General features: G+C 36.1%; 1 protein-coding gene across 2 annotated transcripts in view; it reads right to left on the reverse strand.

The window, feature by feature from the left end:
- Positions 1–15,817, reverse strand: part of LOC149814833 (Thioredoxin superfamily protein) — a 56,515-nt gene extending 40,698 nt beyond the window's left edge. The window contains exons 1-4 of one of the 2 annotated variants that reach the window (XM_089989509.1): positions 15,629–15,817; positions 15,309–15,353; positions 10,456–10,512; positions 10,089–10,158 (exon numbers count right to left, since the gene is read on the reverse strand). In XM_089989509.1, coding sequence (XP_089845635.1) covers positions 10,089–10,158; positions 10,456–10,512; positions 15,309–15,353; positions 15,629–15,787 — 331 coding nt within the window. In that variant the 5' untranslated portion in view covers positions 15,788–15,817. The remainder of the gene's footprint in view (positions 1–10,088; positions 10,159–10,455; positions 10,513–15,308; positions 15,354–15,628) is intronic. The other variant, XM_089989510.1, reaches the window with a different exon arrangement.
- Between the last annotated feature and the right edge of the window lie 6,624 nt (positions 15,818–22,441).

Genomic DNA, 22,441 nt, shown 5'->3' on the forward strand with positions numbered 1-22,441 from the left:
AAAATATAACAAACTCTCTCCTAAAGATATAAAATATATCTTTCTTGGATATACCGAAAATAAAAAAGGCTATCGATGTTATGATCAAACAAACGATAAGCTTTATGTTTTTAAAAATGTCACTTTTCTTGAAAATGAAAATGGATTTGCTTTTAAAAAACCTAAAGAAGAATACGAGTATGCCTTCTTATTTGATTTGTTACCTAAATCAAATAATGAAATTGTTGATAATGACATTGGTAATTTCGAGTCTATTAATGACTCAAGTGAAGAAAGAGAATCATCTCATAATCTCCTACAATACTCTAGACGAGATAATGGGGAGCATCCATGTGCGCTTGAAAGATATAATCAATCAACAAATGTCGAAGAAACTAGTGTTAGAAGATCTTAACAAATACAGAGGTCTCCAAATAGATTTGTCTCTTATTAATCCTTTTTCCAAACTATAGGGCTTGTCTTCTAGCCATTCATTCATATCATGAACCATCTAACTACAACGAAACTAAAAACATAAAAGAATAGGTTGAAGCCATGAAAATAGAATTAGATGCAGTGTTATTAAAAACGCGCCTCAAGGCGCAAAAAGCGTGCCTCGCCTCAAGGCGAGGGGCTTTATGCCTTGAGGCGTATGGGTAAAGCGTAAAAGGCCTGAGGCGTGCGCCTCATACGCCTTGAGGCGCACGCCTCGAGGCGAGGCGCGCCTCAGGATGAGGCGCATATGCCTCAATAATTTTGGTCAAATGAGGGTCAAAACCCTCATTTGACCAAAATTTAGGGCTTAAACATAAAGGGGTCGGGGGCCTTTATGTTTAAGCCCCTCTTTTTTTTTTCACAGCAGTCTCTCACAGAAACTCTCATAGCAGTCTCTCTCTCGGCTCTCACAGCATTATCTCGCTCTCTTGTGGTGAAGCCCCAAAACAGGTTCTCTCTCTCGTTTCTAGTTTTTTCCCTCTCTCGGCTCTCACAGCATTCTCTCGCTCTCTTGTGGTGAAGCCCCAAAACAGGTTCTCTCTCTCGTTTCTAGTTTTTTCTCTCTCTCATTCTCCTCTTCTTCTTCTTATCTCTTCTCATTCTCAGCCCATTTACATGTCTTCCTCAAGGTAGCTTTGTGCATAAATTAATGGGGACAGCATGATGCAACCAATTTTTCCATGTTCATTCATATATTTTTGTAATACATAGATGCTGTTAAAAGTAGGATTATGATGGATTTCTATTCTATTGGGTCTAATTTTATTGCTTTTAGAAATGAATGCAAAAATGATTTATCAGGTCTGACTGGGATTCAGTTCTGATCATTTAGATCCGAATCAGATTTAATGCGGTTAAGTTGGATCTGAATCGAAACTATATGTGGTAATACTGGATCCCATAAAAAATAAAGTGAAAAGCATGTTATTTGCATGTAAAAAATGCAAATGGATTGGATTTTGATCCATCTAACAATATTTATCTGGATAAAAAAATAATCCAATTTAATAGATCCATTTGCATCCCTAGCTGGAAATCATATCAGCTCGTTGCTAGTCCATCCAACGCAATCCTATTTGTTGCAATATAAAACATAATCTTTCCTGATAGAACACAAATTCTATATGATCTGTATTCAAATGCGGATCAATTTTAATTAGTTTGTGACTTTTACACGTAGACATGTTTCAACCTCTTCTTTCACCAAATCAAGTATTGCCTTATAAAATTTAATTCTGACTAAAAGTTTCTTACAGCAGATCTAGTTCGAATTTGGATTTAAAATTACCATTTAAAATTTATTTTGGATGTGGATCAGCCTTGTCCCTAGTCTCCTGACCCATATATGATCTCATTATTTCCTAGGATATTGTAATTGTGAGCATAAAAGGTACCTAGGTATTCAATTGGATCAGCCTTGGCTCCACCCTCTACTTCTTCTACTTCGAGCCACACATGTTGTTATTGCTAATATGCATTTTGTTGTTAATGTTAATTTTTTATTGAATGAATGCTCAGATTTTATTTCTTAGATACTTACATAGATCATATTTTTTCCATATTTATTTGAGATTTTTATTTTTTGTTGGTTGTTGCTTCATCAATAAAGCAATTCTTATTTATTTATAATTTTAGATAATTTTTATAGTTTTTTATAAGTTTTAATAAAAAAAAATTGAGGCTTACGCTTTGCGCCTCGAGGCTTACGCCTCGCCTTAGATTTTGGTGGAGCGCCTCGCTACGCCTCAATGCTTTTCACAACACTGATTAGATGCATTACATAAAGATCATACTTCGGCAATTCAACCTCTCCCCAAAGGAAATAAGACAATAGGTGTAGATGGGTCTTTAAAATCAAAATAAAAAGTGACGGGTCCCTAGAAAGATATAAAGCAAGATTAGTTGTGAAAGGATACTCTCAGGAATATGGAATAGATTATGAGGAACCATTTACCTCAGTAGCTCGTATGACCACAGTTAGGGCTCTAGTTGCAATAGCATCCATTAGAAAATGACCTATATATCAGTTAGATATTAAGAATGCATTCTTAAATGAAAACTTAAATAAAGAAGTGTACATAGATCATCCCCTTGGTTTGACTATTGAAAATGGTATTGTTCTTCATCTTCAAAAAACTTTATATAAGGTTAAACAAGCCCCTAAAGCATGGTATGATCGGTTTAGTGGTACTGTGTTGAATATTGAATTTAGATCTTGTTACACTGACACTGCCCTTTTTATAAGATCTACAAGTACCTCACTTATCATTTTCCTTTTATATGTTGATGATATGATCATCACTGTGAATGATCAAAAGAAAATTCAAGAAATTAAAATCATGCTTAAAAAATCGTTTGATATGATTGAACTTGGTTTTTTGATATATTTTTTAGGAATTGAAGTAGCCTACTCGCCAAGAAGGTACATTTTGTCTCAAATCAAGTTTGCAGCTAATATTGTTGTGCATTCGAGAATCACTGACACAAAATATGTCAATACTCTTGAAGTGATAATGCAAAAATGAGAGCTAAAGACGGGGTGTCATTAGATGATCCAACTCTTTATAGACAACTTATCGGATCATTAATGTACATATCCATTATCAGGCCAGACATTACGCATGTTGTTGTTAAAATGTACACTCAAAATCAATATTGTAAGTATAAATATATATACTTATATACATAGAGATACGTATACATATATTATATGTATACGTATCTCTATATATAAGTATATATATTTATACATTTTTCTCCCTTTTTTACCCGAAAGGGTATTTTTGTCAATTTACATTTTGCGCATATTCCATTTGGAATATGCTGTAATTTTTCCATTATTTTTGTAATTCTTTTAATTTTTATTTTTTTCTTTTTGCACTCTCAAAAAGTGCATTGGGGGTCTCCCCAATAGAGTCGTTGGGGAGCCCCCAACGGTCACAATTGTGACCGTTGGGAGCTCCCCAACGACTCCTTTGGGGAGCCCCCTCTTGCCTCCTTCCTTCTTGTATAAATAGGGGTGTTCCCCCTTTGTATTTTTCGAAGCTTGAGAGTCTCAAGCATTTGCTTTTTATGAAGTACATGCATTATTGCATGTTTATTATTTATACGCTTTTTGCGTATTTTGTTCAAGTGTTGTGAGAGTGCTTTTGTGCACTTCTTTTTCAAAGTATTTGTGCGTATATGCGTATTGTCTCTTCGTAGACAATTTTACATGGTATCAGAGCTCGATTGGTGATCAAGGATCGTGGGATTCTTCTTTTTTCAAGTGCCTCGAAAACCGTGCCTTCGAATTCTTAGAAGTAGAAGTGGTGGATCTCACTTCTTAAATATTTTAGAAGGATCTTGTGCAAGCTAGAAGTTGAAGCATTGTGTTGGTACGCCTCCCTCTCCTTTTCTTTTCTCCATAATGGGTGAAAAAGAGTCTCACTTCGCGCTTGGCTTCAAGTTGAATGGGTCCAACTACCATATTTGGGCCGGGAACATGGAGGCTCACATAAAAGGTAAAGGATTATGGGGTTATGTGCAAGGTTCAATTCCGGAACCGGAACCCAAAATAACCATGATGGACGGAAATGAAATCAAGATTCTTGAGGGAGAAGAAAGGATCAAAGCTCTTGAAGAATACTCCAAGAAGCACGACGAATGGGAAATGAAGAACTTCAAGATTCTTTCTTGATTCTTCGCATCCGTTGAAACAAAGATTAATGCCAACATTATCAAGTTCAAGAAAGCATCGGAAGCTTGGCATTATCTCGAAAAAATGTATACATCAAGAGATCTTTCCCATAAGTATTACCTTCAAAAGAAGGCTCTCTCCCTTACTAAAGGTGAAATGTCCATTAGAGAATATTATGCCGACCTCTCCTCCATTTGGGATGAGCTTTCCATGCTTGAACCAAAATGGAGTGGAGAGGCAATTGAACTCCGCCACAAACAACTTGAAGAAGATCGGTTCTTCAACTTTTTGAATGGGTTAAGACCGGAATTTGAGCAAATAAGGTCATCTCTTCTATCCTCATTTACCCCTCCATCTCTTGAAGATGTTCTCACCAAATTAAGTGGTGAGGAAACTCGTATGAGTTTATGTAAACAAGGACCAAATGTTCTTGTGGTTCCTTGTAATCATGAAGAAAACAATGAGGTTAATGTCATATCAAGACCCGGAAATAATGTAAAGACCTATCGTCCTCCTCATTTTAAATTCCAAAATCAAGGAGGAGATGGTGGACAAAGAGGAAAGAGGGACTATAGCAAGACTATTTGTCACTTTTGTAAGGAACCGGGGCATATCAAGCCCGTATGTCCCAAATGGAAGAAACTTCTAGCTATGGCCACCACCGGTGTACCACAAAAGGAAGAGGCATCATCAAGTGGGTCACTCTCGTTGAATCAAATTGTTGAGGCTCTTCAACCTCTTCTCAAGGGAGCTACATCCGGCGCCGCCGTGTCTACCTCTTCCATTCCAGGTAAAGTCTCTTGGCTTTTGGACTCAGGTGCATCTTTTCATGTCTCCAAACATGTTTTCACTTTCCGATTTTTCAAAACATGCTTCTCCATCTTTTGTTTCCACTGCGGATGGAACCGCTCTTGAAATTAAAGGAATAGGTAATTTTGAAACTCAAGATTTTTTCATTTCAAAAATTAGATTTATACCTAAACTTAACTTAAACCTTCTCTCTGTTTCTCAACTCTCGGACCATGGCTGCGATATTAAATTTTCATATGACAAATGTTTAATACAGGATCGCCGGTCCGGGAAATTGATTGGGGAAGGCTTTAGAAAAGGAGACTTATACTATATGGAATCTCTCCAAGTTCCAAAATCTTTTTGTAATGTTGCCCGGATCAAAGATATAAACATATGGCACAAAAGACTTGGTCATCCTAATGTCACCAAGTTATCTTATCTACATTTTGCAAAGGATCTATGTAAAAGTTCTTTTTCCTGTAATGATTGTATTCTCGGAAAAATGCAAAGTTTACCTTTTGAGTAAAGAACTATGTTCTCATCTAAAACCTTCGAAATTGTTCATTCCGATGTTTGGGGACCCGCACCTGTTGTCTCAAAAGGAGGCTTCTCTTACTATGTTATCTTTGTGGATGATTTCTCCAGGTATTCATAGATATATTTCCTAAAATACAAACATGAAGTTTTTACATGTTTTAAAACCTTCCACTCAATGATTAAGAATCAATTCAATAGTAATATAAAGTTTTTTAGAAGTGATTCTGGAGGAGAATATCTATCCAACCAATTTAAAACATATCTTGAGGATCACGGAATTATTCACCAAAGGTCTTGTCCTAAAACCCCTCAACAGAATGGTTTGGCCGAAAGAAAACATAGGCACATCATTGAGACCACTAGGACCCTGCTTATTTCTCAAAACATTCCTAAAAACTTTTGGGCTGAAGCAGCCCTCGCTGTTGTTTATCTGATAAATCGCTTACCCTCTAGGATATTAGGAAAAATATCCCCTTTTGAGATCTTATATAAACTTGAACCTGATTATAATAGGTTACGTGTTTTTGGGTGTAAATGTTTTATACTTACGGATAAAAACGACAAGCTCTCTCCCAAAGCTATCCCCTGCGCCTTTCTTGGGTATTCCGAAACTCAAAAAGGGTTTCGTTGCTATGATCTTCGAGATGATAAGTTATATGTTTCTAGAAATGTAACGTTTTTAGAAAATGAGAGTGGATTTGAAAAAAATGTTTCTCAACAAGAAAATTTTGATTACTCATTCCTTTTTTATTTATTGGCTAGTAACGATGATGTATCTAGTGATGATGATGTATCATCAAACCACGATGAGGATGGTAATGTTGAAGAACATAACCCTCTCAATGATCAAGAAAACAGGATTTCAAGTGATCCGATAACCTACTCCCGTAGAAACCAAGACACCTTTAGAAGTGTCATTGACCAATATAGTGAGCTTGTTCCTACTCTCGATCACCGAAGATCTGAGAGAAATAGGAGACCGCCAACTCGGTTTGTCTCTTTTGATTCTTTTTCACACTGGTATAGGGCTTGTCTTAGTGTCATTCATTCTTATTTTGAGCCAAGGAATTTTGAAGAAGCTAAAAAATGTATAGAATGGCAAGAAGGCATGCAGAATGAACTTAGTGCTCTAAAAAGGGCTGAAACTTGGGATTTCCAAACTCTACCCATGGGAAAGAAAACTATAGGTTGTCGATGGGTTTTTAAAGTTAAAACTAAAAGCGACGGATCCCTCGAAAGGTATAAAGCTCGCTTAGTTGCTAAAGGGTTTGGGCAAGAGTATGGAATTGATTATGAAGAAACTTTTGCTCCTGTAGCCCGAATGGTTACAGTTAGATGTCTCATTACTATTGCATCTATTAAAAATTGGAACATTTTTCAAATGGATGTAAAAAATGTTTTTTTAAATGGTGATCTTAACGAAGAAGTATATATGGATGCCCCACCAGGCATGAAGATTCCTGAAAATAAAGTTCTTCGTCTTCGAAAGGCTCTTTATGGATTGAAACAGGCTCCCAAAGCCTGGTATGATAGATTTACCAGTGCAATGTTGGAAAATGGTTTCTTCTCATGCTATACTGACACTGCTCTATTTACTAAGAAATCTAAAGCAGGAATTGTCATATTATTGCTCTATGTTGATGATATGTTAATTACAGGTGATGATGTTCAAGGAGTCAAGGGTATTAAATCCGTCTTGACTTCAAAATTTGAGATGTCAGACTTGGGTTTTCTGACATATTTTCTTGGAATTGAGGTTGCTTATTCGCAACGTGGTTATTTTTTATCTCAGTCTAAACTTGCTTGTGAGATTATTGACAGATCCGGGATTTCTGATGACAAAGTATGCGAAACTCCTGAAGTTGTGGGAGCAAAAATGAAAATTGACGATGGTGTTCCTTTAACCGATCCTACCCCTTACAGGCAGCTGGTAGGTTCGTTAATGTATCTTAGTATTACTAGACCTGACTTATCACATGCTATACACATCGCCAGTCAGTTTCAGCACGCTCCCACAACCGTTCATATGAGTGTTGTTCTTCGCATCGTGATACTTGAAGGGCACAATAAATAAGGGAGTATTTCTATCTTCTTCTTCTGATTTAAAATTACTTGCTTATACTGACTCAGATTGGGGAGGTGACCCTAGTAACCGTCACTCCACCACTGGTTTTTGTGTTTTCCTAGGTGAATCTTTGATTTCATGGCGGTGTAAAAAGCAACAGAAAGTCTCTTTGTCATCCACTGAAGCCGAATACAGAGCCATGGCATCCACTACCATGGAAATTGTATGGATTCGACAACTTTTAGAAGATATGGGAGTACCTATCCGAGAACCAACAAAGTTGTGCTGTGACAATAAAAGTGCAATCTATATTGCCAAAAATCACACCTTTCACGAGCGAACAAAGCATATAGAGATAGACTGTCATTATGTCAGAGAAGAATACTTGAAGAAGGTCATTGATCTACCATACGTGACGTCTGAGTATCAACTTGCGGACTTCTTCACAAAAGCTCTTTGTTCGCCTAGATTTCATTTCCTTCTGGACAAACTTGCGGTTATCACACCGTAAGTTTGAGGGGGGGTGTTAAAATGCACACTCAAAATCAATATTGTAAGTATAAATATATATACTTACATACATAGAGATATGTATACATATATTATATGTATACGTATCTCTATATATAAGTATATATATTTATACATTTTTCTCCCTTTTTTACCCGAAAGGGTATTTTTGTCATTTTACATTTTGCACATATTCCATTTGGAATATGCTGTAATTTTTCCATTATTTTTGTAATTCTTTTAATTTTTATTTTTTTATTTTTGCACTCTCAAAAAGTGCATTGGGGGTCTCCCCAATAGAGTCGTTGGGGAGCCCCCAACGGTCACAATTGTGACCGTTGGGAGCTCCCCAACGACTCCTTTGGGGAGCCCCCTCTTGCCTCCTTCCTTCTTGTATAAATAGGGGTGTTCCCCCTTTGTATTTTTCGAAGCTTGAGAGTCTCAAGCATTTGCTTTTTATGAAGTACATGCATTATTGCATGTTTATTATTTATACGCTTTTTGCGTATTTTGTTCAAGTGTTGTGAGAGTGCTTTTGTGCACTTCTTTTTCAAAGTATTTGTGTGTATATGTGTATTGTCTCTTCGTAGACAATTTTACAGTTGTGCACACTGCAAGTCAATTTCAACATGTGCCCACATCGGTTTACATGAGTGCAGTATTAAGAATAGTTCGATATATCAAGAAAACTATATCTAAAGAGCTATTTTTACCATCTTCATCATCTTTAAATCTTATTGCTTATATTGATTCTGACTGGGGAGGTGAGCCTAATAATCGTCACTCAACTACAGGTTTTTGTGTGTTTATAGGTGATTCTCTCATCTCTTGGTGATGCAAAAAGCAACATAAAGTGCCTTTATCTTTCAAGGAAGCTGAGTATAGGGTGATGGCTACAACAACCACCGAGGTTGTGTGGATGAGAGCACTACTTTCAGATATAGGTGTTGATGTTTCAGAACCTTTAAAACTATGTTGCGATAACAAAAGCGCCATATATATAGTCAGCAATCACAGATTTCATGAGTGAACGAAACATATTGAGATGGATTGCCACTATACTCGCAAAGAATATTTGAAGGAAACGATTACTTTGCCATATGTTCAGTCCGAGTTTCAGATTGCGGACTTCTTCACCAAAACTCTTCCTCTACTTAGATTTTTGCATCTTCTTAGCAAACTTTCGGTGATTTCATCGTAAGTTTGACAGAGAGTGTTAAAATACTGTATATATACCTGACTGATATACTTATATCAGTCAAGGGTATTTTGGTCATTTTAAAACATGTATTTAGTACAGTCCATTAGGGACCGAAATGTATTTTTGTCCTTTTTTATTTTTACTTTTTATATAAAAATGTAAACATGACTATTGGGAGGCAGTTCAATTGTCCCCTCACTCTATCCTTGTAATGTACACTTTTAGAACCATTTGTGTGAGTTTATAAAATTCTTTTTTTTTTCTTATAAGCTTTGTGCCTTTGTGTTATTATGAAGTTCATATTTTCTATCTCTTTTATGAGATTGTGATCGGTCCATTAGAGACCGGTATTGTTGTGCACTTGTGTAGCCCTTTGTTGGCATTGTATTCGTGCACCCTTGATTCATTACACCTTGCACAGCATTGTGAGGGGCTCAAATCAGGAATCTGATCATCAATTGGTAAAGTTGCATGCCTAAAACAAGGAATCCTATGTTGAAATCCCATACCTTCTTACAGCAGTAAGTAAAACAAAGACGCCACAGAAGTAATGAAAAATAGGAATCATATTGATTCCGTGGATGTTATGAGAGCATAGCAGATCTATCAACAACACTATGTGGAACAGCCTAAATGGTATCACATAAAGTATAGAGCATCAACATGTCTAAGGGTTGATAACAACTTACAATATTTATATTATAGTAGTTATAATAACTTTAAGCTGGTAATGTGATAAATGAATTTCAATTGTGTATAAATTAAAAGGTCATTTCTTACTATAACAACAAAGAACAAATTGGAGGCCACGTATGAGAAAGAATAAATACCTAAGAATCCCACAAAATAAAAGAAGGCCAAGTGGTAATCCAATATTGAAGCTAGTCCAACAAGAAGAACCTAACAAAACAACAGCTGCATAAGAACAGCATATAAAAAATAAAAGGAAAAAATATATGCTGGATAGGTACATAATAAGTGACTGGTCCTGATGCTAAGAGGGAGTCATGCTTTCAAAATATCAACACAAAACATATACTACACAAATACAGAATTGGTGCATCCATAACAAACCTACAACATGCACATATTCATCAGGGAGTCCAATAAACAACAACACTGAAAGTCCAAAAAAGAGGAGTTTAATGAAAGAAATAACCAGACCAATGGTCAAGAAAAAAAGGATTTAACGCATACCTTAGCAAAAAGAAGAATATTAGCTATGAAGGCTTCCCAAGTTTCATCTCTAACTAACTGTATCAGCAAAGACGAAAAAAAGCCAATTAACATTCAAGTTAAAGAAAAACTCTCAAAAATTATCAGCAGGAAACAAAGCTATCAGAAAATTTATCCTAATTGTTAAAAAATAAATCCACTTGTTACTGAGTGGTTACTATCAGTGATGTAAGTATTGTATTGTATCATAGGATACGTATTGTATCGACAAATGTTTAGGAGTAATCTTATGAGAGAAAAATCTCAATCATAGTAGCGTGAATGACAAGCTGGGACCCGGGGGTAGTACTATTAGAGAAAAAGCTCCTAATAGGTGACTGCCCTATAATTTGCTGCCTCCAACTCCAACTCCACTTCCTATGGAAGAACTTCCTCACCCTTTTCCCTTAGCTGTAGAGCTTCCTACTTTTGATGTTATGCTAGGGGTTATAGGATCAGAAGTGAAAATCTCATCATCACCATAATCACCCTTTCATGGTTGTGTAGATCTTGTTTCCACATCATACATATCCTTTTTTTGCCTTTTTTTTCTTAAATCACTAAGCAACTACTGACTTTCACGGCCTTTGGCAAATCCTTTGCCATTGATGGGGCGACATTTTGATGCATCACGGCTAAATGATGCTTTAGCCGAGACACACCATCAAAAAAAGTATTGCGACAATAGTTTCACTTGTTTTCTACACATTATTTGGGTACCCCATTACCATGTTGGGTCTCTTGATGTCATATTCCTTAAAAAAACTCGACAACAATCAAAGAATGAGAGATTTTTAAACTTAACTCACTTCCTTGAGTGAATAATTAGTGGAAAAATGCTCATGTGTGTGAAAAACATAAAAATCCTATTCCTTGTGCAAGAATTAGCCATCCAAAACACCTCCAAGACCCCTAGGTGCATGGCTTCCCTGCCAAGAGCTTCTAAAGAAGTAAGAGAACTAGCCCTAATGGGGTCTTTAAAACCCAAAACCCAAAACCAAAACAACCCTTTTCGGCCCCCTTTAAGATGTGACCAAGGTGCTGGGTCCGAATATATGTGTGTGTGTGTGTGTGAGAGAGAGAGAGAATTTTTATGTGCATATGTAAATAATATATATATATATATATATTAATGTGTAAATATTAAATATAATATATTTTTATAATATATATTATGATTACACATATATATTATATGTATATATATATATATATTCAGCCCGGCCCGGCCCAGCTCGATTAAGCCCATGGGCTTAACAGGCGGACTGTGGGCCGGCCCGTCAATCGACAGACTGAGCTGGCCCAGTCCATTAGCCTGTTACCCACCCCTACCGAATGTGTATCAACTACGAGTCTTGTGACATGTTAGCTTGATTGCATGATATTTTATAATTTGCATTTTTCTTGTGAGATATGCATGCATTCATAGCATATTATCTTTTATTATTTCATGTTTGAAGTCTTATGCAACTCACAAAGGTTTGGTCCGTGATATTATGGTTGTATCTTGTGCAATAGATCATCCTTTCATATGTCAAGAATTTTTTAGAATTTTTTAGAATTTTTTCTGTCCATTTTAAATGGGTGACACCAGCCAGGCCATTTCCCGACCGGTGGCTGGCTGGAAAATGGTCAGCCCTTTTTTTGTAAATTTTTCTTTTTTTATTTTGGGTGACCAAAAACCTGAAAACCAAGTTTTTGTCACCCAAACAGCCTTTTAAGGCTGGTTTTTGAAAAACTAAGTTTGTCAAAAAACTGATTTTAAGCAAAACTTAGGTTTCTCATGTTCGCAAGCATTGTAATGAAACAAGTGCACAGATACAATGCCACAAAGAGGCTACAAAGGTGCACATGCACGAGTACAAAAGCCACTTATGGGCCAAATACAAAAGAGCTAACACATAACCTCTCAAAAAAGAGCAAGAACCCAAGTAAAAAACATAACTCTTATTCAAATATGCTTAGAACATGCATAGGAAGTAATGAGAGGGAAGACCCTCTTATATATATATATATATATATATATATATATATATATATATATATATATATATATATATATATATATATATATATATATATATATATATATATATATATATATATATATATATATATATATATATATATATATATATATATATATATATATATATATATATATATATATATATATATATATAAGTGCCATGGCCTTGGGGAGCTCCCAAGAATCATTAGGAGCTCCCAATGGTTATATTTATAGCCCTTGGGAGCTATCCCAACCAAGGTTGTAAGTAGTGTATCGTTACCCGTATCAGTCGGGCCAATAGTAACATTGTATCATATCGTATTGCATCATAAATTTTTAATAAAAAAATTCAAAAAATCCAAAAAAATAAAAAAAAATAGTAAAATTTCTAAAAAAAATCATATCACATGAAATAATGATGAATTGCACAAAATACAACCATAAAATCACAAATGAAGCATTTATATCTCTATGAACTGCATAAGACATCATAAAACATCAACTAATATAGAATCATAAATAATATTGCATGCATATCTCACAAGAACAATTTAAATATTTTGCAATTAAGAACATACCACAAGACTCATACTTTCATATTACATAAACAAAAACAAAATAATCAAGTTTATGAACAATTAAGTATTAAATAACCAAGTTTTAATAAAAACATGAAAAATCAATAATCATAATCATCTTCATCTTCATCATCAATATCTTCGTCTTCTCCTCCTTCGACAACCATATCATCTCCAAGATACGTAGGGTCTTTATCATTTACCTATTGTGCTATTTCCATGTTAATCCAATGAATGTTCACTTCATTCAAAAGAGTCTTTGTTTCTTCTTCAACCCATGCATCAAATTCATCAAAATATTCCAAACTGATGGGATTGAATTGTTATGCTTCCTTGCTGATAACTTTTCGATTTGCCTAAAAAGATGACATGAAAAAATTAAAATTAGTTTGGTTTTGAATAAAAATGACAAATAAACTTTATAATTTTATATACCTACCTCTACCTTAGTCGTAAGTTGTAGCGAACGTAAACGAGGTCATTGAGTCTTTTATGTTCCAATCTATTTTTTTTTATGAATTTGCTCAAAGACACTCTAGTTTCTCTCGCATCTACTTGCAGTGCATGTTCGGCTAAGAATGTGAATGGCAAAAGCTCTCAAAATGAAAGGAATTTTATATTCAAGTCCGATATTGGTTATGGCATCTACCATGGCCCGAAAATGAAAATAATTTGTTGCATTAAAAGGAATGCAGGCATAATAGAACCATCTCCCAACAGTGACATCTGTCTGCTTGATTAAATGTTGAGTCATCACAGTACAAATGTCGGGTTGTGACCCAAGAGCAGTCCTATGAGAGAAAAAGCTTCTAATAGAGCCTCTAGCTCTACCATCTGGTCCTCCTCACCTTTTTCCTTCGTTATAAAACTCCCTACTTCTGATCCTATGCTATGGGTTGTAGGATCGGAAATAGGGAGCTCATCTTCGTAATACACATCTTCTCAGGGCTCCACATACCCCATTTATGCCTCATTCATCTCTCTTTCTTGTCTTTCTCCTCTCAGATCATCAAGTAATTGCTGGCATTGCCATTTTATGACATCCAACAATATCCACACTAGGAAGAGGTCATCAGAGTGTAACAGAAGAGTGTCGAAGGCTTCAATTTTGGTTTCTCTTGCTGAGCACAGTTTTCAAGGTGATGGCATCATCACACCCATGTGAAGTTTGGAATTTGTGTTGTTTGATTTGGGGATCTGATAGACACTGATTTTATGAGTCTTTTGAACCAAAAATCACATCAATCAGACCAATGGTTGATTTTTTGTGGATTTTTCTTTGAATTTCTGAAAGGCGATGAATAGTGGACTGGTTGGTAAATCTGCATATTCTACTCAATCAGTAACCCCCCCCCCCCCGACTTTATTCTGGGTTTATCTAGTGATGGCATTATGACCAAATGATGCACCTGCATTTCCCCAACATGGCTTAGCGATTGTCTCCATCTTACTAACATACACATGGCATCACTAGCATCTCATTCATTTTGGCAACCTAGTTATATGGTCATATGGAGAGAGAGAGAGAGAGAGAGAGATTCTATAACAACTCCCGTTGACAATTCATTCTTAAAGCTCATAGCCCTAAACTACACCCACAAAGATGATTCACTAAGTTCAATGGAAATTCAGCTGATTCGATCCAATCTACATTAATCTAATTAGAGTTCAAAGGTTTAAGTGGCTCCGCAATGTCTCTTTACATACTTGAGCAATTCCAACTAAATGAAAATAGAGAGTAGAGATGAGGTGACAGTGACACCCATCTAGAATCCCCAACTCGAGCCATCAATGCAGTGCTGCTCATGTGCATAATCAGTTATCAGCCATTATGCATGGTGGCACACTGTCATCATGTTGAGATTGAAATGTTAATGGGCGGCAATTTTCTCATTAAACCCCCATCACTCCCTAAAATGGATATGAGATCTCGCTTTTGATGGCTAGGCGGGGTCTTCAAGGGCATTTTCTTCATCAGACGGTGATCGTTTCACTGATTTGACTTCAAAATTCCCTGTGCCGCTATGAATTTATCAACAGTACTAGGGCATTTCCGCGACAAAGGCCCTCAGATTCAACAACACAAAATCATTGGATCAAAAACGATTGCAATGGCAACAAACCAAAATCGACTTCGTTGTTTTTTCCTTCTTAGAACAGGTAAAACACTAAATTCTGCTTATTTCTCACATAATTTCGGCTCAAAAGATCCATACATATCAGGGTGAAGAGAAAGGCTTGCGTACCTTCCCTGCAACAAAAATTAAGAACGCCAAGATCGCTTGGATTTCCTGTAAAAAATCGACCAAAGAAGAACAAATTGGATTGAAATATATAGCAAGTGACAGAATAAAAAGATCAAAAGGCAAAAATTCTCGAATTTTCACAAAATGGTCGAAGAAAAGAAAGATCAAAAGCCACAAGAATGGATCAAATCCCAGAAAACAGCCAAGGAGAAAAAAAAAAGCATCCAAAAAAGTTCGAAAAATTATCTATTTTCCTGAAAATCGCCTCTTTACGCTAAGGAAGGAAAAGACAGGGAGGAGCTAGGGTTGCTAAGAGTCACCCTGCGAAGGAGACGGCTCGAGAATTCCGGAGAGAGCGAGGGAGAAGCAGATTGGCGGAGGGCGAGGTAGGAGAAGAAGAGGAGAGAGTGGAGAACGTAGAAGGGCTCCGTAGTGAGGGCGTTGAGCCACGGGAAGGGGTGTTTCGTCTTCCTCTCCATGGGAAGAGGGGAGGGGCTCCGCTGTCTCCACACAGACGCTCTGCTGGGCTTTTCCGCATTTTAAATTGCTTTTGTGAGAGAGGGTCAGAGGAAAAAGGCGAAGCGGGAATCATTGCGCGATGCGTAGAGAGCAGATCAGGTGACCTGTCAAATCACTTTAATAAAGTAATTTAACATCTTCACCGTCCATTGCTTCATCCCACAAGGACATCAACATTGTAGACGGTGAGGATGTGGCAGGTCACTTGATCCGCTGTCGTGAGCGTCGTGCCCCGAGTGTTGCATGAGCTCGCTCATCTAGACTTTGGATCTTGTTAAATCGGGTCTCTCTATCTCTCTCTGTTTACATAATATGCAGCAGCCCAGCTGCATCATGCATCGCCCACACTGCCACCCATCTTGGCTCGAAATGGGTGTGGTCCAACGGCGCTGCATAAAAAATGCCCTATATTTTTCTTTATGGTCCCTTTACTTCTTTTTCATGTGTCATCGTAGGGTTGCAAATTGATCGGATATGGTACGAACCATGGCTGATGTAAACCAAAATTTAAGTATTGAATCCGAATACATATTAATAATAGATCCAATGAAGTATACTTGATTTTGGATCCAAATTTTATATGGCACTATCCAATCCGGAAAATTAATTTTAAAACATGGGCTTTAAAAGGTGCAAACTATTTGGGCTTGATGACTATCAAAACTCATATCTGATAGAAAAACTAACATTTTGCATTCAACTTTGAATAAAAAAAGAGGACAATACAACTTTGAATCCTATTCAAGCAATCACGATGCATGTGCTCGACAACCCTATTTTGATGAGGTGTAGATGTACAACAATATTGGTGATCTATGCCCTTGCTTCGAAAATATAACTGCATGTCATTAGAAAAAATTCAGATCCGTTGTCACTTTGAAAACGTTTGACACAAGTACTAAGTTGGTTTTCGACCAAAGAAACAAAATTTTGAATTAAAACACAAGCCTTTGATTTATGTTGCATCAAATAGACCCATAAATAGACCCATGTAGTTACGGTGAAATCATTCACAATAGTTAAAAAATAATGTGCTATGGTCAAAGGTAATGTTATATATCCATTCCAAATATCACATTAGATTAATTGAAAAGGAGTTGTGGTGGATATAGAACTATTAGGAAAAGGGAGATGAGTTTTGTTTGGCAAGCGGGCAAATATGACAATGATCATCAAATGAGCAATTACCAAAATTATTTGATTTAATCAAATATTTGAGTATAGCATTGGATAAATGGCCAAGACGATAGTGCTGAATTTTAGAAAGGGAGAAAGTGGATGAGGCATTCAAAGCAACATTACTACCATCTATTTCAAGAATATAAAGCTCATTTCTAAGCTTACCCACTCCAATCTTCTTATTCAAGCTAGGGTCTTGAAAACACAAAGAATCATTTGTAAATATGACTTCATATTTTAAGTCTTCACATATTTTACTAACAGAAATAAGATTAAAATAAAAATTACAAACATGAAGCAAAATATGCAGGACATGGTTTTGACCCAAGTAAATGTCTCCATAGGAAGGAAATGAAAGTTTTATTTGGCAAACCAACTGGTGGACAAGAAGATTAGGCAAGGAGTGTTGTGTCATTAATCCAACTATTTGTCAAGAAGATTAGACAAGGAGTGTTGTGTCACTTGTGTCAATAATCAAACTATTTGTCAAGGATATTAAAGTCAAAGGAGAGGAAAATGAGATATATCTGCTAGGTTTGCTTGATGATTTGGTTTACCTTGGTTGTCAATGTGTTCTTTGTGGGTAATGGTTGCAACATTTGCTTTGGAGATTGTCTGGACATTAGAGTGAGTGTTGAAAGAGCTCCCAATTTGAGGAGGGAATTCATGCATGATAACATTTGGCTTTTACATAACCAAGTTTTCCACAATGGTCACATCAGGGGAATACATTATCTCTTTGATTGTTGCCATGACTTCCTACAATAACGACATATTCATATGGAAACACCATGTGTAGATCCTTTTGTTTTTCTCTTGAACAACAAGTGAATATGCCTTTGCTACAAATGACATAAGATCCCTGATGAGAACTTGACTTCTAGTAATATTAAAACTTTCATTTAATCTCATTAAAAATTGTATGACCCTCTCACATTTTTGTAAATCTTGAATAGCCTTTATGGCTCTATATAAGCATGTTGGGATGTTAGTATATGTTGCAAGTTCATCCCAAAGTCCCTTCAATTTTGTATATTATGCAGCCACAATGTTTGCATTTGTTTATAATTTATAATTTTTTGTTCAATCTAGTATATTTTTGGACCATTTGATTGAGAAAACATTTCATGCAAACATGACCATACTTTTATTGTAGTCTCAGTATATATAATGTTGGACACGAGATCCTTATGAAGTGAATTAAGGATGCAAGAAAGAACCATGTTGTTGCACCTATCCTAGGCTGCAACCATGGTGCTTGGTTCAATAGGTCTCGCGATAGTGCCATCGATGAACCCTACTTTGTTTTTAGCACTGAATCCCATCATCATTGGGTAGTTATCACCCATCAGGGTTTGATATGCTAAAGACATCCCTGGGTTATCTGACTGATGTAAAAAAAAATTGGAAACATGTCTGATATAATCTTATCGCTAGAGACCACGATAGTTTAATTTGGGGTGACGCAAGTCTACACTACTCATGATAATGACCAAAAACAATCAATTGAGATTGTGAGTCACTTACAAGAGATTTCAGCAGAAATCGTTCAGTAGAAATCGTGAATGTGTGCAAATAGAACCACCAAAACTGATGGTGATGAGTCACCTTGATTGACAGAACATTAGTATTCTACTCACTAGAAATTAGAGCAGGTGTCAGCAATGGCCAGGATTCACAACTTTCGCTATGATACCATGATAAGGTGGAAACTGAAAGAAGATGTGAAAATGAGGAAAAAAATTTCTCATGTATTGATTATCTTAATTCAATTGTTATATAGTACATCAGTTACAAAACAAAAAAAGATAAAAAATAGTTACAAACATATTATAGAGAGAAATCTGGATAGAAGATTGGCATGTTGCTAACCATTTCCTCACATGTCGCTAACCCTTGGATATATAGGCCTCCTTTGTTAACAAACTCCTCATATGTAGCTAATGTGTCTAACACCTGGATAACTCGATAAAGTTACCATTTCATCACTTACAGTTTAGAATTTAGAATTTAGATAGAATAGTAGGAACATGCAGAGTTGAATAGTAGTTCCCATGTAGAATTTTAGTAGACTATTCCTTTTTTTTATCCCATATTTTACCTGACTAAAAAGGGGTAGTCTTATGCAATTATTACCATGACTACCACCAATAAAAATGAAACCAGGTTTGGTACTAGTTTTATTCATATGTTGGATTGGTTTCTATATTCACAGGGAACAGTCTCTAATGAACTTAGAAACAAATTCTCATGTGTTTCATAAATGGTTTCAATTTTTCTGGAACAAGATTTGTATCAGATACTGGTATGCCTAAAATAGGGTACGCAAGGCAAACTGGTGTTTTTATGCAACTATGGCCCAGATCTACTTGACCCAATCCAAAATGAACTTTTTCAAAGCCTACTTATACCAAAATCTAGTCAAGGTCTAGACTCGAATAATCATATCCAAAACCATCTTGTACTCATCGTTGCTAACTCAAACTCATTCAAGACCTTGGACTTGCTCAAAGCAGATAAGTATGGGTTTCGACAGTTACCTATGGATGATGTTTCTTCAAAGTAGATTCAAATTTTATCCCAACCTTTTGCTCTAGATGTATTCAATCTCGACCAACATAAAGACACACATGATTATTTTGGATGATTTGGAAAGAATGTTTCAAGTTTCAGTATGCACGTTAGGGAAAATTCTATGTGGTTCGTTTAGCTTATAGAGAAATGTAGATACCTAATTCCATATTGTGAGTCCACAACCCACAAGTTGGAACAAAATTGAAAGATGCAAAAGTAGGATCCAAACTTGAAGGTAAATATTTTCTAACCCGAAAAAAAATGATGCAAGAGCGAAGCCGAGTGACCTGAGATCCATTGGATTCATTTATTTTAGTTTGTTTTTTTGTTATTTGGATATTCATAATATGTGTCAACCTATATTAGTTTACGTGATACTAGATCGGATCATACTAGACAAAACCACAACTATTTCAAAATTCAACCCATAAATAGATGCATATTACCTAGATCCAACACCATGAGTTAGATCCAGTTTGAACCCAAGTTGGAACTCCAACCGATCTACGTGCCTAGTGAAATCAACAACTCTTGCTCAACTGTCTCATCTCAGATAGTCTAACAGTCCAACTTTCTCACTTACAAGTAGCCTTAAACATAATTCCAAAGACAATTAGCAAACCACATGTACACTTTGTCATAATCTTAGTGCAATAGTGGAAGCTTCTATTAGCCCATCACCATCATTGGATCCAACATGAACCAACTAAAATGACAGGAGATAGAGATAAAGATAAAGAATAGGAAAATCTTATAAAAAAAAAACAAATGAAGAAGGTCATCTAGAGGAGATCATCCAAGACCCGTCATTCCACTATTCAAGGGATGGTTAACATATATGGAGAGCATAATAGTGGTAGGTTCATGATGAGTCCAAGAGGGAATGTGAGATCCATTCTAAATGTAGTTCCCTCAAATATATATCAAATGTAAAACTGTCACACAAAAGCTTATCCTTGTACAACTCCTATAACTAATGAGAATATCCATCATACAAGAGATTGAGTGAGTGAGTGCCTTTATTGTGGATGTAGGTTGATCCTCAACCGAACCACATAAATTTCTCTACAAATTGTACTTTTTTTATTATGGTATCAGAGTCATAACTTGGATCAATCTAGTATGTCATCTGTAAATTCTCTATTTCATCCCTTGAATTCTTTACAACATTTTCTTGCTATTAAATTAATGATAGAAAATTACATGATTTAGGAATCTCAACTCATTCTGATATTGAAAGCCTATGATATGATGGGCTATGTTGATGGTTCACGGCCTTTCCCAGAAATATTCAAAGCTGGATCTCAAGACCTCAATCCTAACTATGCAGAATGGATGAGACATGATCAACTACTGCTCAGTTGGATCATATCTTCTTTAACTGAACCCATTCACAGTCAAATCATTGGTTTGTCAACCTCATATGATGTGCGGCAAGCTCTTAAGCAATCATATGCTTCTTATTCTTGTTCAAGGATCTTATAACTTAAATCTCAATTACAAGATTTTAAGAAGGGCTCTAGATCCATTGACAAATATGTTTAGAAAGCTAAAGCAATTGTGCATAAACTTGTTATTGCTTCGAGGATTGTTGGGTAGTCCCACAACGAAAACTACAGTAATTTCCTCCCACTTTCATTAAGAAATCTCGACAGGCTACGTCAATCCACCAGGTTATTGATGCTCGATCTTGACTTGCTGACAAGTCAGACACTTGGAAACATAGATTTCAACTTTTTTCTTCATGCCATTCCACCAATATTGTTGTTGAAAGTTTTGAACATCTTGATACTCCTAAAGTGGATAATGTACTTGGATTTGTGAGCCTTGTTCAGAAGCTCTCACCTCAACTCAAGGTCATTAGGTACATATATACGGTCTTTCATTCGAATACCATTGTCCTCTTTAAGGTGAAAAGAGCTATTGCTCTCCTGAGTGAGGGCCTTCAACTTTTCAAACTGAGGGTCCTACTCTGCTGCAAATTATCTTAGCAAGGATATCGTGCCTTGGCCCACTGCAAAGGGCCCCGAAGCGATGAAATCCTCTAACAATTTCTATCCTTCACTAATGAAACCGGATAGAACACTACTAGACTTTCAGCTAAGCGCATTGACTACTATATTAGTCTTATCCAGATGGTATAATAAGGAGAAGTCATAATCTTTAATGAACTCTAACCATCGATGTTATTGCATATTTAACTCTTTCTGAGAGAATAAGTACTTTAAACTTTTGTAATCTCTGAACACCTTTAACTGCTCCTCGTATAAATAATGTCATCATATCTTTAACGCAAATACTATGGTAGCCAACTCAAAATCATGGGTTAGATAGTTGCGCGCATGGGTCTTCAACCAACGCAATGTGTTGGCTATAACCTTTTCATGTTACATCAAGATGCAACCCAAACCAGTGCTTGAAGCATCTGAATAGACCAAAAAACCATCACTGTCAGATGACAAAAATAAAACTAGAGTTGATGTGAGCTTATGCATAAGCATCTGAAAGCTCTCTTCGCACTTATCTAACTACTCATACCTGACTCTTTTGCTCAGAAGCTTTGTCATAGGCAAAACAACACGAGAGAGGTCCTCGATAAATAGTTGATAATACATACCTAAACCAAGAAAGCTCCTAATCTCATGGATATTTTATGGTTGCTTTCGATTTAAAACTGCCCCAACCTTTGTGGGATGCATAGCCATGTCATTTGTCTATATAATATAAACAAGGAAAAATACTTTATTAAGCCAAAACTCGCATTTGGAGAACTTAGCATAGAGTTGGTACTTTCTAAGAGTCCCTAAAATAATGCGTAAATGCTCCTTATGCTGACTCTTGCTCTCTGAATATACCAAAAT

This window comes from Nuphar pumila, chromosome 15 (genome assembly GCF_984573655.1).
Source record: "Nuphar pumila chromosome 15, dmNupPumi1.hap1.1, whole genome shotgun sequence".
Taxonomy (NCBI): Eukaryota; Viridiplantae; Streptophyta; class Magnoliopsida; order Nymphaeales; family Nymphaeaceae; genus Nuphar; species Nuphar pumila.